Source organism: Mauremys mutica, chromosome 16 (assembly GCF_020497125.1).
Source record: "Mauremys mutica isolate MM-2020 ecotype Southern chromosome 16, ASM2049712v1, whole genome shotgun sequence".
In the NCBI taxonomy this organism is placed as follows: domain Eukaryota; kingdom Metazoa; phylum Chordata; order Testudines; family Geoemydidae; genus Mauremys; species Mauremys mutica.
In genome coordinates, this window is record NC_059087.1 from 13,515,462 (window position 1) to 13,532,359 (window position 16,898).

General features: G+C 47.5%; 1 protein-coding gene across 1 annotated transcript in view; it reads left to right on the forward strand.

Annotated features, from left to right (window-relative positions):
* MMP17 (matrix metallopeptidase 17) overlaps positions 1-16,898 on the forward strand; it is a 124,689-nt gene that overhangs the window by 68,010 nt on the left and 39,781 nt on the right. The window contains exon 2 of the mRNA XM_044990418.1: positions 16,476-16,608. Coding sequence (XP_044846353.1) covers positions 16,476-16,608 — 133 coding nt within the window. The remainder of the gene's footprint in view (positions 1-16,475; positions 16,609-16,898) is intronic.

The following is a 16,898-nucleotide window of genomic DNA, read 5'->3' on the forward strand; positions in this document are numbered from 1 at the left end:
TATTTTAAGACACTGATATTTGCATGCACTGGAACTGGAAGGTAGAAAGTGTTTGGAAGCTCACTGACGAGCCTGTTCTTGTTCTCCAGCCCGATTCTGAATACTTTAGTTAGGTTTGTATATTTCAGTTCGGCATCTAAACCTGTGCTTACCTAGACGAACCAGGCCTTGAGAGAGTCACTCCTGTTGGGCATTGCTGGATAGTTCAGTACTTGAATTCTTGAACTCTCCACATCTGGGGTCACGAGCTCTGCCTTGCTGGGCTTCTGGCTGCAATAAGGGCTTGGAAAGCACGTGTAACTCCCCAGCCAGAGATTTTCCTGATGGGGGAAATCCCCTGTGGGGGTAGAGTTAACATAACTGTCTTCTCTCTCTCTCTCTCTCTCAAAGACACACCCCAACATCCATCCGTAGTGGAGATGGGCAGGCAAGGGGCATGGCTGGAGTATGCTGTGCTCCCGCTATGCTTATCTAGGAAGTGTTTCCTGGAGAGCTGTTTCTTTCTGGCACAGTTTACAGCAGCCCCTGGGCTGCTTTAAACTACCCCAGGGCTGGTGCCAAATTGGCCAGAGGATCAGGAAGCCACAACCAGTCCCTCCCCCGCCCCCTCCGGGCTGTGCCCAGCAGAACTTGGGCAGAGCAGTGACCCGGGGCCTTGGTTTCCAATGAGGCCAATGGAATGTGGTGTTAGGTTTTCAATGTGGGTTCAGTGGGCAAAGCTCTGCCCTCGCTTACAGGCACCCAGCTCTGGCTGGCAACGCTGAATTCAGTGGGTGCATGGTTCCCCTTCTCAAGCATCTAGTTCTGGCCGCTGTCAGCAACAGCATAGTGGCTTAGCTGGACCGTGGGTCTGATTCTATATTCTTACATGGAGCTGTTACGGGATGGGGAGCTCTTGGTGCATCAGACAAGGGGTGCAGGGGACAGGTCCTCTCCTTTTCCAGAGGCTCTTTCTCCACTCTCCTTGAACGTAACCCTGGCACCCACAGATCTAGAATTTGATCCGATGTCCTTTACTGGGGAGTTCAGGGCCTGGCTCAATAAATCTGACATTGTGCTCGAGGGAGTGTGTGGGGAGGAGGGTTAAACTACAAGGTAAGTATGAACCCGTTTGACTGACTTTCAAAATGGTAGATAGGATGTGGGCCAGCCCTGGACTCCCTGCTCTCAAGAAAGGAGCCCAGGCAGCAGAGAGAGAACGAGGGAGAAGGCCTGCAAGCCAGGGGCATGTCCGCAGTTCTGAGATCACCTGGAAAAGAGACCAGTGTTGATGATGTCTCGTCATTTTCAGTCTTTTTATGGTTGGGAGAGGAGTCGCTCTCTCCCCTTCTTTCGTTGCTGCTGCTGGAGCACCCTCTTGTCCCTGACTGCCCTCGGCGTCCCTCCCACACAGAGTACATGCAAGGAGATTGCACACTGGCTTGTTGATATAAATGAGGTTTGAATGAGCCTGTCAATTAACCTGAAAATTACAATGATCAGTTACACCAGGCTCAGCCCTGGTGCCAGGAGGTACAGGTGCTGAGAGGTATTCCTGAGACGGGATCCAAACTCTTCTGCCAGCAGTTCCGTACCATATGTTGCTATAGTAATTGCTTATTTTTTTTATTGAATGGAACAATAAAGTGTTGTCTAGATCCCAGCCAATGGCATGAGTGCAAGCTGGGCTGCCAGAAGGCTACACTGATATATGTGCAGCTTCATTCTTGATGAGAGCATTAAACCCCCTATTTCCTAACAAACAGCTGCCTTTGCAGGCATGAACAGGGAAAGACAAAACTCACTCCGTGTTTGTCATAGCGATGGCTTCCAGGATATACACGGTGACCGTTTAAAGCAGGGGTGGGCAAACTCTTTGGCCCAAGGGCCACATCGGGGTGCGAAACTGTATGGAGGGCCAGGTAGGGAAGGCTGTGCCCCCCCACACAGCCTGGCCCTGCCCCCGTCCGACCCCTTCCACTTCCTGCCCCCTGACTGCCCCCCTCAGAACCTCCGACCCAGCCAACCCCCCCTTCCCCTTGTCCCCTAACCGCCCCCTCCTGGGACCCCCCGCCCCTAACTGCCCCCCTGGGACCCTACCCCCTATCCAACCCCCCTGCTCCCAGTTCCCTGACTGCCCACCGACCCCTATCCACATCCCCACCCCTGACAGGCCCCCTGGGACTCCCACCCCCTATCGAACCACCCCCCTCCCTGTCCCCTGACCACCCCATCCCGGGACCCCCTGTCCCCCAGCCCCTTTCAGAATGTGGCCTGCGAACATGGGTGGAGGACTCAGGAAGAGCAGGGGCAGCCGTGCAGCCGGAGAGAAGCGGTGGTTTCCCCTTCAAAGTGCTGCTTCTCTCAGGCCGGCTGCGCGGCCACCCGGTGCTCCTCCTGAGTCCTCCGGCCTGTGCTCGCGGGTCTCCTGCCGCCCGCACCTCCCACCTGCTCCCCTGAGGCTGTGGGTGAGCCTCCCTCCCTGCCCTACCCCCACCCCCACGGGAGGTGCGCTGGGGCTGAGCTGCCCGGCAGCGCAGTGAACTGAGGCTGCAGGGGAGGGGCCAGCGGCAAGCCTCCTGGCCGGGAGCTTGAAGGCCAGGCAGGGTGGTCCCATGGGCTGGATATGTCCCATGGGCCGTACTTTGCCCACCTCTGTTTTAAAGTCATGAGCCCAGATTCTCTGTAGCATCCAGGGCAACTGTCAGGGAGCAGATCGCAACTCCCAAATTCCACCTTGGTATAAGCTAGAGCAGCCCCCAGGCTGCTGTAACTTACAGCAGCTGTCAGTGGTCCCCAAGAAACTGTCCACCAGCCTGGGGACAGCCAGAGCACAGATTGCCGTGGCCACTTCTCCTTCCCATCCCAGACATTGCCCCTTCCCTGAAGGCTGCAGGAAAGGTGGTATAGGAGCTGGCTCTATGTGTGCTAGGGGCTCTCCCACACGGGGGGGAGGGTTATCTCCAACTGGAGAATTATGAGCAAGGTCTACTCCCTTTCCACAGACAAGGCTAGAGAAGCTGGCCCATAGAGCCTGTCACCCAGACAAGCCTGCTAGTGAATTGTTGCAAACACGGCTTCAGGTGAGCGCAGTGCAGTGGGAGCAGGGGTTTCTAAAACGATCAGCTCTGTATTATTGCCTGGTTTTATACACTTGTGATGCAAGATCAAGCATGTTTTATCTGACTGTTTACATAACATCCCATGACTATTTCAGCAGAATGTGCGCTAGGACTTCCCTTTTTAAAAAGCTAAAATGCTGGCCTAAGAAATTACCACTATGACAGCCAGCATTAGGCGTACCGAGGGCTGAGCAGACATTATCCACGGAAACTGCTTTTTGATGGGAAACTGGGTTTTTGACTAAGCGGACTCTTTCATCGAAAGTCTCTGCTTTCTGTGGGAAATTTACTTTTCAGAGGGGAGGGGGTCAAAATACCCAATGGCCTGAAAATCAAAATACTTTGGTTTTGGGCTGAAATTTTTTCAGTATTTTGAATTTCTGCCAAAAAGTAGACGTTTTCTGGCTTTTGCCAAAACTTTCCACAGGGAGGAAAGAAACATTCAATCAGTTCTAGGTAATCCCCTTCCCCCCACTAAATAGTCTCCCCTCCCTGCCCCCATAATAATAATACCACCACCCTGAGCTAGCACTTCTTATCAGTAGATCTCAAAGTGCTTTACAGAGAAGGTCAGCACCATTATCCCCACTTTACAGATGGGGAAAGTAAGGCTCAGAGAAGCCCAGGGTCAATAACTCAGTAGCAGACCCAGGAATGGAAGCCAGGTCTTCCCAGTCTAGTGCACTGCCCCCTAGGCCACACTGCCTGCCCTTTTTTGGATGGACATTGTCTATAATTTTTAGTTCAAAGGCATTAAAACCCTTCCTTTCTTTGACTCATTGAGAGAGAAAACTTCCTTCCCCCTTGTAGACCAATTTTCAGCTGACTGGGTGTGTGATGCAGGGTTTTCACCATCTGCCTAAGCATCAGGGACCGATTCTCTGTTGCCTTGCCCCATGTGTAATCATTGACTGCAGTGAAAAGTGGATGTCGAATGTTCCTAATTCGCAACAGTCCTGCTTTATGCCCATTTTGCACTGCTGTAAATCCCTCTTCTAGGTGCAGGGCAACGTAGAATCAGGCCGCAGGTATTGGTCCTGCCCTCAGCAGGATGCAAGAGCTGATGGAGGCAGCCCAATCCGATCACGTATGGCAAACCTTGCGTTCCAGTCCCGGCTGCCCACAGCTGCCAGCTAACAAATGAGCAATGCTTCAGTCGCTGTGTTCTCCCTGCCAGTTCTTCACTGATGGGGATGTACCATGTGCAACGGCATCAAAGGATGCTATGTTATACTACGAATGCTGGCACGGGAGCTGCTCTCTTTCAGAATTGTAGGCTATGCCCTTCTGCATCACCACTGTTGTTAACCTAATTGAATGTTTAAAAGGGAAAAAAGAAATCATTAGCAGTTGCATTAATGGCTACACAGAATTCTGTGTGCTGTATTAGCTTGGATTAAACGGCTGTTTGGATTCAAGTGAACTCCTCCAGCATGAGCTAATGGAATTGCTCCTTCAGTTCAGCAGCAGATGCAGCCAAATTCCTGGTCCTAATTCAAGCTGCAGTGTCTCCTCCTAATGAATTAATCAACGGATTATGTGCATATTATATCATATTAGAGAGGTGTGTCAATCTTTGGATGAAAATTATTGGTGCTTGTGTGGCTTGAAAAAACATTACCTCAGGAGAACATGTCCCTTGGGAGAAACACAACATCATACCCTTTGCTATAATTAATGGGCATTGTTCGTAGGGTCATTTGGTCTCACAAAACTCATTTGAAAAAATTGTTAAGAAAAATCCAAATAACTGAAAGCAATTTCCCTATAATTAAGGGTTTGGGGTTTGTTTGTTTTTTAGCTTCCACTCTTTAACTGTAGCATTGGAGATAAAGTAAATCCTGAATCGGGCATTTGTACTGGACATTTAGGTTGTTGTAGGGTTTTTTGTTGTTTTTTTTTACTCTTGTTGGCCATTAATCTTTTGAAAGCAAGTATCTGCATTTTCTTCTTCTGTGTTTGAAAAGATAAGGCACTGGTAGCTTTCAGTGCCTTTTAAGGCATTTGTTTTCATTGTCTTGTTTGCAAGCAGTTTCTTACTGAAATTTTGCTTGGGGAGAGAGAGAGCTGTATGAATAAATGATTTTTTAGTTCTCTGGCTGTTTTGAAAAGTAAAAAAATTATATATATTCATTTCAGGTCAACCCGAAACAATTTTTTTTTTCAAAATTTTCAATGAACCAAAAAGTGAAAATAAAATTAATTTAGACTTGTTTCTTATCAAACTGTTGATTTTTTTAAAGTAAAATTGAAGTAAAATTTGAAACAAAATGTCTTTTGGGATCAATAAATCTAAGCATTTGGTTTTGGAAATGTTGAAATGAAACTTCCATTTTTTCAGATTTTTTTTCTAAGTTTTTTCCAGCTGGAACAATTTGATGAATTTGACACAAATCAGTGTTTTGGCTGACTTGAATCTGCATTTTTGTCTGAAAAATTTCATCCAGCTCTAGAAAGAGGGGGCAGAGTTAAGGAGATTGGAGAGTCCTAAAGTGCTACTTGTTGTTTGTTTCTTTTCCTATTGCCCTTCTCATCTGGAATCATTTGGAGGGAGGCAGAGGGGGAAGATTATGTTTCAGAGCTTTATTGACTGACATATATATTATATACACATAGAAATAGCACCATAACTGCAATGCATCAAAGGAGAGTTTTATTAACTGCTTAACTGTTGCAGAGAAGAGCAAATACATCAAGCAGACACAAACTGCTGTGCTGCCAGATGTTCCTCACATCCTGATGTTCTTTTGATTTTAGTAGCATCCATTTAATGCTTTGGTGTTTGCAGATGCTAGAATAAGCTACCTGTTCAAGGTATCAGCACAGGCAGGTTTTAAGAAGCTTTGGATATCTGGCTTTCAGGAGCATTGTCAAAGCAAATAAATAAATAATTCTGGGAATGAGCATCCTAGGAATGCTATTAATAAACAGTGGAACTGAGATTGGGATTGGTCATAGATATCTGCTAGTTGAGACGGAGTCTTGTTTGTGTAGCACTGGGGCAGGCTGCTGGGTTGTACTTTAAGGATGCTGATGTGGATTGCATGATTGTTTCTTGTCTTGAAAGTGAGTTCTGTTTCTCATTCTATCCCAGCAAGCAAAATTGTCTTATACATACGATGGAGGTATGGGAGTACCTGGGTGTTCCAGTCACCAAGGTATTTTTAAAAAGTCCTGTACTCCTTGGTACTCCTTACAAAAGCAAAGCTTCTGTGCTCACATGCACGTGAGACGAGTGAAAGGCAGCCTTTTCCAGGGAGTGGAATACTTATATATATGTCGTGTTGCTTCCTACATATGCATACAAGGAACTGAGTCAGCACGCACAGCCTTGATGGTATCCCCTTTAAATGAATCAAAACAACAGGTAGCTTGGTTAATGTTTCAGGGATTCATGCAATAATGTATTAGAGGTGCTGTTTGGTAGAGCTTTTCATAAAATATTAACAAAATGAAGCACTGAGCCGCAAAACCTGTCTCGTCTCAAAGCAGGATGAGTGAAAATATCCATATGATCCCCCAAAGAGTAATTTATCACGCAAGATTGTAAAGGTAAGTATAAATTCACAGGCATATTATCTATGGGTACCTCTGCACGTATGGCAGCATGCAGAGTACAGACACTGCATGCCCAGCTACCATGGGTATAAATAGCAGTGTAGACATGGCTTAGGTGACTAGTGTCCGACAGGCCTGAAATCCCTACACAGCTTTCTACATGCCCAAGAAAGGGCCTGCAAGGCTAGAACCTGGGACCGTGGGCTGCTGGTGCTTCCACATCACCTCTGGAAGACTCCTTTAAAGCTAGGTTCGGCAGGAAGTACCGCCCGCCAGCAGGGCCGCCCAGGGTGGGGGGCAAGAGGGGCAATTTGCCCCAGGCCCCGGGCCCCACAGGGGCCCCCACCAGAGTTTTTCGGGGGCCCTGGAGCGGGGTCCCTCACTCGCTCCGGGGGGCCCGGAAAACTCTTGCGGGGCCGGGCGCAGGAGCTTCTGCCGCTCCCGGTCTTCGCCGGCGGCGGGTCCTTCCGCTCCGGGGCGGAAGGACCCCCTGCTGGCGAATTACCGCCGAAGATGGAGCGGGACCCGCCGCCGAAGTGCCCCGAAGACCCGCAGCGGGGCCCCCCCCCCGCCGCCAAATTACCGCCAAAGACCGGGCTGCGCTTCGTCGGCGGGTCCCGCTTTGGCGGTAATTCGTCGGCGGGGGGGGGGGGGGGGCGCCGCGGGTCTTCGGGCACTTCGGCGGCGGGTCCCGGAACGGAAGGGCCCCCCACCGCTGAAGACCCCAGGCCCCCGGAATCCTCTGGGTGGCCCTGCCCGCCAGGGCCTGAGTGGCGGCTCTCACAGCCCACTGATTGGCTGATAGAAGTATTTATACTGGGAGCCAGCATGGGGTGGTGTCTGAGCAGCAGCATGGACGGCCTGCCCACTTCTGCTCCAGACCCTGCTTGCTGTAGAACTTAGTCACTGGCTTCTGCCCCTGGTTTGTCTTTGACTTTGCTGTTCAATTGCTGTCTATCACCTGGTGCCCATTTCTGGTGTCCTGACCTGGCTCCACTCTGACCCTGTTATCTTTCTGCCACCTGCAACTTGGTGCCTGACCCTGACTTCCTGGCATTCTGACCCTTAACACCCTCACCTCTACATGGCTATTTCTGGCAGGGCAGAGTCCTGCTGCTTCCCCGCTGCAGTGAAAGACTGGCTGTTCCAGAGCCTTTCTGCACTGCCTCCCCACCTGCCAGAGCTTTTCCCTGCAGCGTGTAGCTACTGGGGTAGTGCCTTTACTCTATGCTGATGTAAGTGCAGACACAGCTGATTGTAGGATTGTTCAGAGGGTTTCCCCAAGTGCTTTGCAGGCAGCATATGTACAAGCATCATTTCACACACCTTCATCTTGAAAAGAACCCACTTCTGCGGTGGAAGTTGGCAACTGTTTAACAACTGCACTGTAGTCACATGTAAAAGTTTAGGACAGGAAGTGAAAAAACAATCCCGTGTCCAACTCAAGCTGCAGATAATCTGTTCCGAGAGCTTTTAAACACAATGTGACAAAGGGTAGGAGCATTACTTGGTCCTTAATGTGCAAGGGCTTAAATTCAAGGGAGTGTCCTCTTCTTCCCTTCCCACCCCCCAGCTGTGCTCAGGGGAAGAACTATACGCGGTAGAGGGCAAGGGTCTTGTGCTTCAGACACTGGAGTAGTACTCAGGCAATCTAGGTTCAGTCCTTTGTTCTGTTGCAAATGTCCTGTTTGATATTGGCTAATGTCCTTCTCCCTGAATCAAGTCCCTACCTATGCAATGAGGATAATAATACTTCTCTTGTCAGGTTACATGGACTGTAAGCTCCTCAGATCAGAGGTTGGCTTTTACCGTGTGTTTCTAGAGCACCAAGCACAATGGGACCCTGACTTTGGTCAAGTCCTCTTGGCATTATTGTAATCATAATCCTACAAGAGGCTGCTTAGGAGACAGAACGGAGAGAAGGTCAGATTCATGATGCAGATGAACCTTTGGGTCAGGGAAGAAGATTTTTCTGTTTACTTTTCTGGTTACGCTGGATTGTAATGGCCACCCTCTGACCCTCAAGGATCAATCACAAAACCAAGCAAAACCTTTTTTGGGGCTGTCGGGTGATCCCACCAGGAAAACCACAGCGTTGAGAAATCATCCATAAAACAATAATAATCTTTACATCTGTTTCAAAATGAAGCATCTAATTGTGCTGCAGAGCAAAAGGTAAAAATAAAACTAAAGTATACAAGAAATGGAAGTGCCGTTCTAAACTGAATATTGACTCTACCAAGGGCATTGTGAAGTTTCATGTTTACTGGGATCGTCTTTTTGTTCTCTGGTTGCACGTGCTCTGGCACAATGGGGTCCTGCTCCATGACTGGGGCTCCTATGCTAAACATGTAATAATATTGTCTGTCCTTATCTTCCAGGTCAAATCAGTTTACAAGTAAAAGGATCTGAGAGTCAAGCAGGGTCTTCTCCTGCCTTGTACATTGAAAAAAAAAATCCTGCAATTGGAGCTTAAACCAGGCTCTGCTCCATCTGACTCTCCCATGTCTGTGCTGATTCTGCAGAACCAACAGAAATAAAAAGTAATGAAAGCTTATTTTTAGTTAGTAAAATGAGTGGTTCAGACCCTGGCAGCATCCTGGATGCACCCAGGAATCTGTGGAGTAACCATAGTCACATTATTAATATAGTCAGTCACCTTTCCAAAAAACCCTGCATTTTAAACTGCGGTTGCTTTAAAACATCTTTCAGTAACGTATTGGTCACCAACCACAGCAGGATATGTAGGGGAAGAATACATTAAAAAACCAAGCCAGTTAAAAATTATAGCATTTTCCTCCACCCTCGAAGAACATACTGAACCTATTGCCATAGAAGTGCTTTATTAAACTGTATCCCAGCAGGAACTGGTATAAAAGACGACACTTCTAAACCAAAACCTGAATCCTGATTCTAATGAAGTACTGTGCTCTGCGGAGGATGGGAAAACAGTCACCTATAAATAAGTAAAGGCTGAAAAACACGGAGGAGGAATTAAAATAAGGGAACTGCCTTAATTCCATCTTCATTACAGGTCTGCTGTCAAATACATTTTTAAATATAATGTAGCCTCTCCCACCCCTGCTCCTCATTGTTTATGATGTACCCTTTCAGCTCTTTCCCAATTAATCCCATATTTCCCAATTTGTCCTTGCTCCAGAGCAGAGCGAGGGTGATCGCATTGTGGCAGTGACAGCTGGCTGGGTAGCTGGGATCAATCAGAAAACAGATTGGGATTGTTTAGATAGTTGCTCTTAAGATTTTACAACTGTTTCCCTCGCTGTATGTATGTACAGCACCTTGCACAACAGGCCCTCGGTCTCAGGGTATGCCTGTGTTTCAATGATTGCAGCTCAGGGAGGCATATGTGTGCTAGCTTTAATCTAGCTAGCACAGGTACTAGTAGCAGTGAAGCCTTGGTAGCACTGCCTTCAGCACAGGCTGCAGCAAGGCCGCCTAGAACAGTGGGTGATCACTCAGGCAGCTAGCCAGGGCTGAAGGCCACACGGCTGCAGCTTCACTGCTACCAGTGCCTGAGCAAAAGCTAGCTTGATGATGTCTGTACCAGCTGCAAACGCACACACCTCCCAACACACAGTGCAGTACAGACATACCCTCAGTCGGGAGCCCTGGGCTCTACTCTAAAAAAAATAAAAATAATTCCCATTGATCTCCACCATTTCTTTTTCCACTGGTTAACATAAGACCCGTCCTCTCTCCTGCCTGGAATCTTAATCCCCTGTCTCAAGGACTTAAAATGTTTTAATATCCTGCCTCCCTGCCTTACACCCAGCCTTGCTCCAGCAGTTCCCCTGCTGGGTGGAATGTGATTCCCGGCTCCATCCTGGGAATGGCTACGGAGCCAGTACAATGTTTCATCAATAACCACAATGCCTCCATTTTGAAGGGCATTCTCCATGCGCGTCGTCTGCTCAGTGCTGAACAGCCAGGAGGATCCTGCCCACAGCTGTGTTTATCAACCACAATAGAAGTTAGGGTTCGGCTGAACGAAAATGTCTTTGGACATTACACAGTGTGACACAGGCACTTGTTGCTGTTCTTTTCCAAGCATGAAAACAATGGCAGAGTCTTTAAATCTTTTATCAGCAATGAAGCTGGATCATCTGGATTCTTCTCCATTTGTTCCCCTGAATGTCTTTTTGTCTGTCTTTGTAAACTCTTGGAACCAGGGGGAAGGATTCTCCCTAGGTAGTGACAGCTTTGAAAATTAATGGGGTGCACTATTTATTATTGGCATTCTAGTGCCTGGGGCTCTTGTGATAGGTGCTTTACTTACACACAGTAAGAGACCGTCGCTGATCAGAAGAGTTTAGAGTCTAACTAGATAAAACAGACAAAAGGCGGAAGAAAAGGAATTGCTATTATGCCCCTTTTACAGATAAAAAAAATGAGAGACAGAGAGACAGCATAAATGATTTGCTCGCCCTCGCACAGAGAAGTTTTTCTAGAGCTTGGAACCGAACCCAAATCTCCTGAGTCCTAGTCCAAGATCTTTCTATAACAAAGCCACCCTCCTCTCTGAGCCGGTGAAGTGTTAGTTATGCTCTTCTCATGTCATCTTGGAGCAGATGGTGGGGTCAGTTGCAGAGCTGGTTGGAAATTTTTCAAGAAAATATTTTGTCTTCAAAGAATGTCAATTAGTTGAAACTGAAACTTTTAGTGGGAAAGAGTTGGTTTCAGTGAAGTTCTCAACTTGAAAATGTTTTTGAATAAAATCTTCAGGTTTTCAGAACATGCCGTTTTGGCATTTTTTATATGAATAATTCCAATTTTCCACTTTGAGACAATACTTTGTTCTGAAATAAGCTAACAAAATTAAAATAAAACATTGCAAAAGTATTGAAATGTTTTGACCCGAACTTATTCTTTGGGAAGTGTGTTTTGTTTGTTGTTTTGGGGGGGGGGGAAGGGGTTGGTTAGAAAACATTTTTGAGCTTTTGAATTTGTGGTCCCAATTCAGGACAAATCTCAAGAATCTTTCAGGAAGGGAAAATAGTTTCCCACCCACTTCAATTCAATTGTCATTTTCTCCAAATCCAGTTTCTCTTCCCCTAGCCTAGACAAATTAAGAACAGCAAGGGAGGGAGAAGTTGCATCTTCTGTTTGAAGAGATGGTGGCATCCATCCTTGGCCTGGACATCTCAAGCATGAATCACTGTAGGGTGCTGCACACCATACTTGGTATAGAGCAGCTGGGGACAGGAAAACTAGTAGCATGGATTGTCCTTAAATCTAGAATGAAATAATCTAGATTGAGCATTGTGAGTAAACCCTGAGAAAGTCATTGGTGGGTCTGTCACTCTTTAGGCAAAGCAGCAATAGGGTGTTTTTAGCTGCAGGGAGCTCCCACCATTGTCCTAAATGTTTTGAAGCGCAAGATGATAAACTCTTTTTTTTAAAGATGAATAAAGTACAGTTATTGCTAGAGCTAAATCACGGAAGGCTTCCCCTGGACTGATCCCCTTCTCCAGCTCTTTCAACCTGTAGACATGCAGACTCATCCCTGCGGCGCCTTCTGCTGGTTGTCCTCTGGGAATTAGCTCATTCCAGCATCCAGAGCGCCCTCTGCAGGCCAGTGATCTGCCTGTCCTCTTTGCCCCCATGTCCCTCCCTGGACCCCGGTGCCCTTTTAACTGGGGTGCTGCCCCCTGGCAGTCCCCCACCAATCTGGGTCTCTCCTCCCTGGGGAACCCTCAACCCACTACCACCACTTCGCCTCAGAATATGGCTACTGCCGGTCACCATCTAGCCCCCACGCTCTGGGGCAGACTGCAGTATCAGCCACTCATCATAGGCAAAGGGGCTTGGACCTGCTGCCTTTGCCTACCCCTGGGCTGCCCCCTGCAACCCCCAGTACCTCTTGGCCTTATGCTAGGCTGCAGCCTGGGGCTTTCCAGGCTGGAGCTCCCCAGCTCCTCAGCCTTTCCCCAGCCCTGCTCCACTCTAGGTACCTTGTCTCTAGCTTCTAAGCAGCCAGGCCCTTCTCCCTCTACAGGCAGAGGAAGACTGTTTGCGCCTTGCTTCCCTGGCCTTTTTATACAGGCCAGCTGTGGCCTGCTTAGGGTGTGGCCCAGCTGCGGCCGCTTCCCCAATCAGCCCAGCTTTTAGATCTGCAGCTTTTAAGCCCTTCTTGCCCGTGCCACAGCCCTCTCCTGGGCTGTTTTAAGCCCCAAAGGGCAGGAGCGGGTAACCACCCCGCTACACATCCACATCCACAAAGTTGTGTGCCCTTTTCTTTGCCTTTCATCTTCCAGTGCATTCTCCAGGAGGGCTACAGGGAAGCTGATTTAGTTAGGTCTGCAGTGTACAAAAGGTTCTGCTACAACTAAAGGATAAATGACACTGTCTCCATGGCTGTGAAGGAAACCAAATTAGACCCCACGGTCCCTGGCAGTCGATGGGCTGACATAGGGCTCCATGTCACAGGCAATTTCTCAGGAGCAATTTGTGTAGCTAATTGCTGTCACCAATGTTTTTCCTATGCAAAGGGACAAATAAAGCAGCAGGAGCAAACACTGATGACAGCATTCAGCCCGGCTTTCAGACCACACTTACCAGCAGATGGGATAAGCGTTAAGTCTGTGGTCTTTGGTAGCTAATATGTTCCTAGCAGTTGAGTTACTTGAATCTGGGAGCTACATTTAAACAATGTGAAAAAAGCAGCATAAGCTATTTTCCCTATTCTAATACTGTGCAATCGTGCTAAAATGAGCCAACCGAGGGCAAGGAAATAACTGACTAGCCAGAGAGAGACCAGGAACCAGAGGCCTGGCTCTTGGAAAGAAATGGCTGATTTTGCTCTCATAGCAAGCACAAGAAAATCTACAAGGGAGTTGTGTAAGTTTGAGCCCACTTAACCCAGTGCATTAATAGGGGCTTGAGAACTCTCTGTCCTTGAAGGGTGTTGGGAAACTGGGCAGTCAAGCATCAGTGGTAAGCAGATATTGACTCACAGCATTAATCTTACCAAAATAAGTTAATGGTGTATTGACCAAGGTAAACGCCTAAATCAATGTCAGGCCTTAGTGGCTTGGTAGATCAATATGTCTTTTGATACTGATAAAAAACACACAGGAGTCATGTATTCACAGTAATATAAAGTTCTTCTCTGCAGCTCCTTCTGCATTGACCGGAGACAAGAATGGGAGTAAATGGAAGGCCTCCTTGGAGATGATCAGGCACTGGGCAGAGAGGTGGTGGTTAGGTTTCTTATGGGCCATACTACTCTAGATTATAAAAAAATATATGGGCTTGACTCTAAATACATACACTGAGATCATTGGCAGAGAGATGGCTAAACATAGGGGGAGGGAGATGGGCGTAAACCCTTCCACCCTTCCTCTTAAATACATAAAAATCAGGACTGTCCTCTGAAAATCATGGGCAACTCTGAATGGTTTCGTTCTCCTCCACTGAACAAAGATTGACTTTTTCTTGTGCAGCAAGAGCCGGCGTAGCTGCCACTCATTTATACGATGTTCAGCCTGTGCCCCGTTATTACCAGCATTTTCATAGCAAGAACGCGGCACAGCTTTGAGAATCGAGTTTTTACATATAAGCTTGCGGTAGAGGGCTCGTTCATTGCTTCTTGGCATGTGGCACTAAACTGGTGGCTCTTGGTTTGGTTTTAGTTATTTCTTGTCAATAAGATGGAAGATATTGGGGGGGGGGGGTTAAGAGCATTTAGTGTTCCTGCAAGATGCCAGAATGGCAGCTCTGAAGTATTCTTTTTGTCCTCCCAATAGGAACAGTACACACAGCCGCCCTGCCAATGGGCTTTAACCCTGTGCTAAAGGTAGCAGCTGAGAGGGGAAAGTCAATTTTCATGGACCATTCAGTTCTTGGTCTTTCTGCTGATCTTTCCAATAACAGGGGAATTATAGCTGTAATGGAAAGTTCTTCATTAAGAGCCGGACGCAAAGCCCATTGGAGTCAATGGGGGACTTTCCATTGACTTTGGCTCAGGCCCTCGGGAATGTACGAAGACTCCCAAATTCATTTTGCAGAGGTGACCAAAGAACCAACCACTTCTGGTCAGGGGAAGGGTTGAACAAGTAGCCTAGCCTTGAAAGGCTCCCTGTGTCATTATCAATGGGATATTATATTTTTAAAAGTTTTTTTTTTAAGTTTATATGTATATACACACACACAAAGGCCATTGGTCTCCTGGAAATGGCCATTTTAGTGTGGCTCAAATTATTTTTGGCCTAAATCTGTTGAACATTCTGTGGCTCTTGATGCCTCAGAAGAAATCTAAACCCCTCTTTCTGTTTATAAACCATGCTGCTCATTTCTCACTTTGGTGACATTCTTGTTCATGTGTTCATGTAAGCTGATTAGGAGAATTGAAGAGAAGCTCTTTCAGTGTGTGTGACAGGATGGTTTCCCCGGAAGCTCATTATAATTTTGTGTCTTCCAGCGTTTCCTGTGTTTAAGCTTTGGGCTCATCGGCTGGGGGTCTTGGGTGATTGCGGCTACTCTGAGAGCTGCCTGGAAATTTAGCTAATTGGTGATCATTTCATAAATTGCCACCTGGTTCCTATTAAGGAGCCTGATCCAACTCCTATTGAAGCCCCCATTGACTCCATTGACTTTAACGAGAGTTGGGTTGGGCCCTAAATCAGATGATGGTGAAGATGAGATATAAAACCGCGTGAGCCTCTAATCTCTCTTCAGTGGAACCCACCAGCTTTGGTTTGTTTGAGTCTCAGTGAACCTCAGTGGCTGGTTTGCTTCTCATGGTTTTAATGATTTGAGGTTCCAAAACTCATCACGAAACTCGAAACAAAACAATTCAAACCCAAGTGAAGTGCATCGAATCCAAAAACACGGGTCTGGCTCCGCCCCACCCATGGCTCCCTAGCACCTCCCCGCCTGCAGACATTTTCAGGGAGCAGATGAAGGCCCCTGTGCCCATCTTCAGTCACTGGAGCCACGCCTTCTCCACATCTGCAGTGTTTGGGGCACTAGCCTGCCACTCCCCAAAACCCCAAGATATCTTCCTTGGATGAACTGTCCGTTCCAGGTCCCACTGCTGCCTCTCCACTTTCAATCTACCCTCTTTCCTAGGCTTGAGATGTTCCCTGAGTGCCCTCATGGTAAGAAAGCCCCAGTTTCCTGGTTATCAGACAGTGTTTTCTGGGATGTCTCAGGCCCCAGAATAGAATAAGTCAGTAACAAGAAGGCAGTAGCAAGTCCCAGTGGAGTAACTGAGGCCTTGTTGCTAAAGGAAGGGTGAATAGGCAGGCAGGCAGAACTTTTATCCTGAGGATGTGGAGAGGAATGGGTCTACCTTGCCAATTCTAGCACCGTCCAAACACTGTAGAGGAGAGGGTGGGACCCCAGGGAGCCTAACTCCTGCCCCAAAGTCAGTACTATGTAGAGATGAAAAGCGGGTGAGTTCTATTTCGCTCTTTGTTATTCAGCTCCATTAATCCTCAGCAAGTCTCCCCAAACAGGTCTCTGATAACAACCAACAGGTCCAAAGGGAGACTAAAAGATAGCTGCATAGGCTCATTTTTTTATCTGCTGTTGCCATGATCAAAGATAGCTTGCAGCCGGATGGGAAAATTAAATGTCAGCATTGGAATGCATGAAGGTCACTGGATTCCATTACTTAAGTAATGTATACACATCCATTCTGACACATTCATTTGTTAACACGGACCACAAAGTTCAATGAGGAACTCAGGTGTAGACATGTAAATGGGAAAGACATCTCCATGCGGAACCGATGGGACCTTCAGACCCTGTCATTCTATCTTCTCTTATTTCCCCCTTCTCCTTGCTTTACAGGACTGGCTGACTAAATTTGGCTACCTGCCTCCTCCAGGCCCTGTCACAGGACAACTGCAGACCCAGGAGGAGCTTGCAAAAGCCATCACAGCCATGCAGCAGTTTGGAGGCCTAGAAGCAACAGGGATACTAGGTCAGTCGGAAACAAGCACTTTCTTCTTCTGTTTCATTTTGATGATCAGCTGCAGAGATGGCTCTTAATAAGATTGGGGAGGGGGGTGCGTTCTCCTATACCACTGAGCCTGCAGAAGGATAACTGTGCCGGTCCCAGGAAGATCTAATGTGTGTGCAACAACATACGGCCCAGTTTGCAGTTATAAGGCGTAATTACATGGCTCAGGTGCTTTGTTGCCTTGCGTTTTCAACAACCTGAGGCGGGCAATTATTTCACTAGGCCCACGTGCCCATGGGGTTCGTATTGTG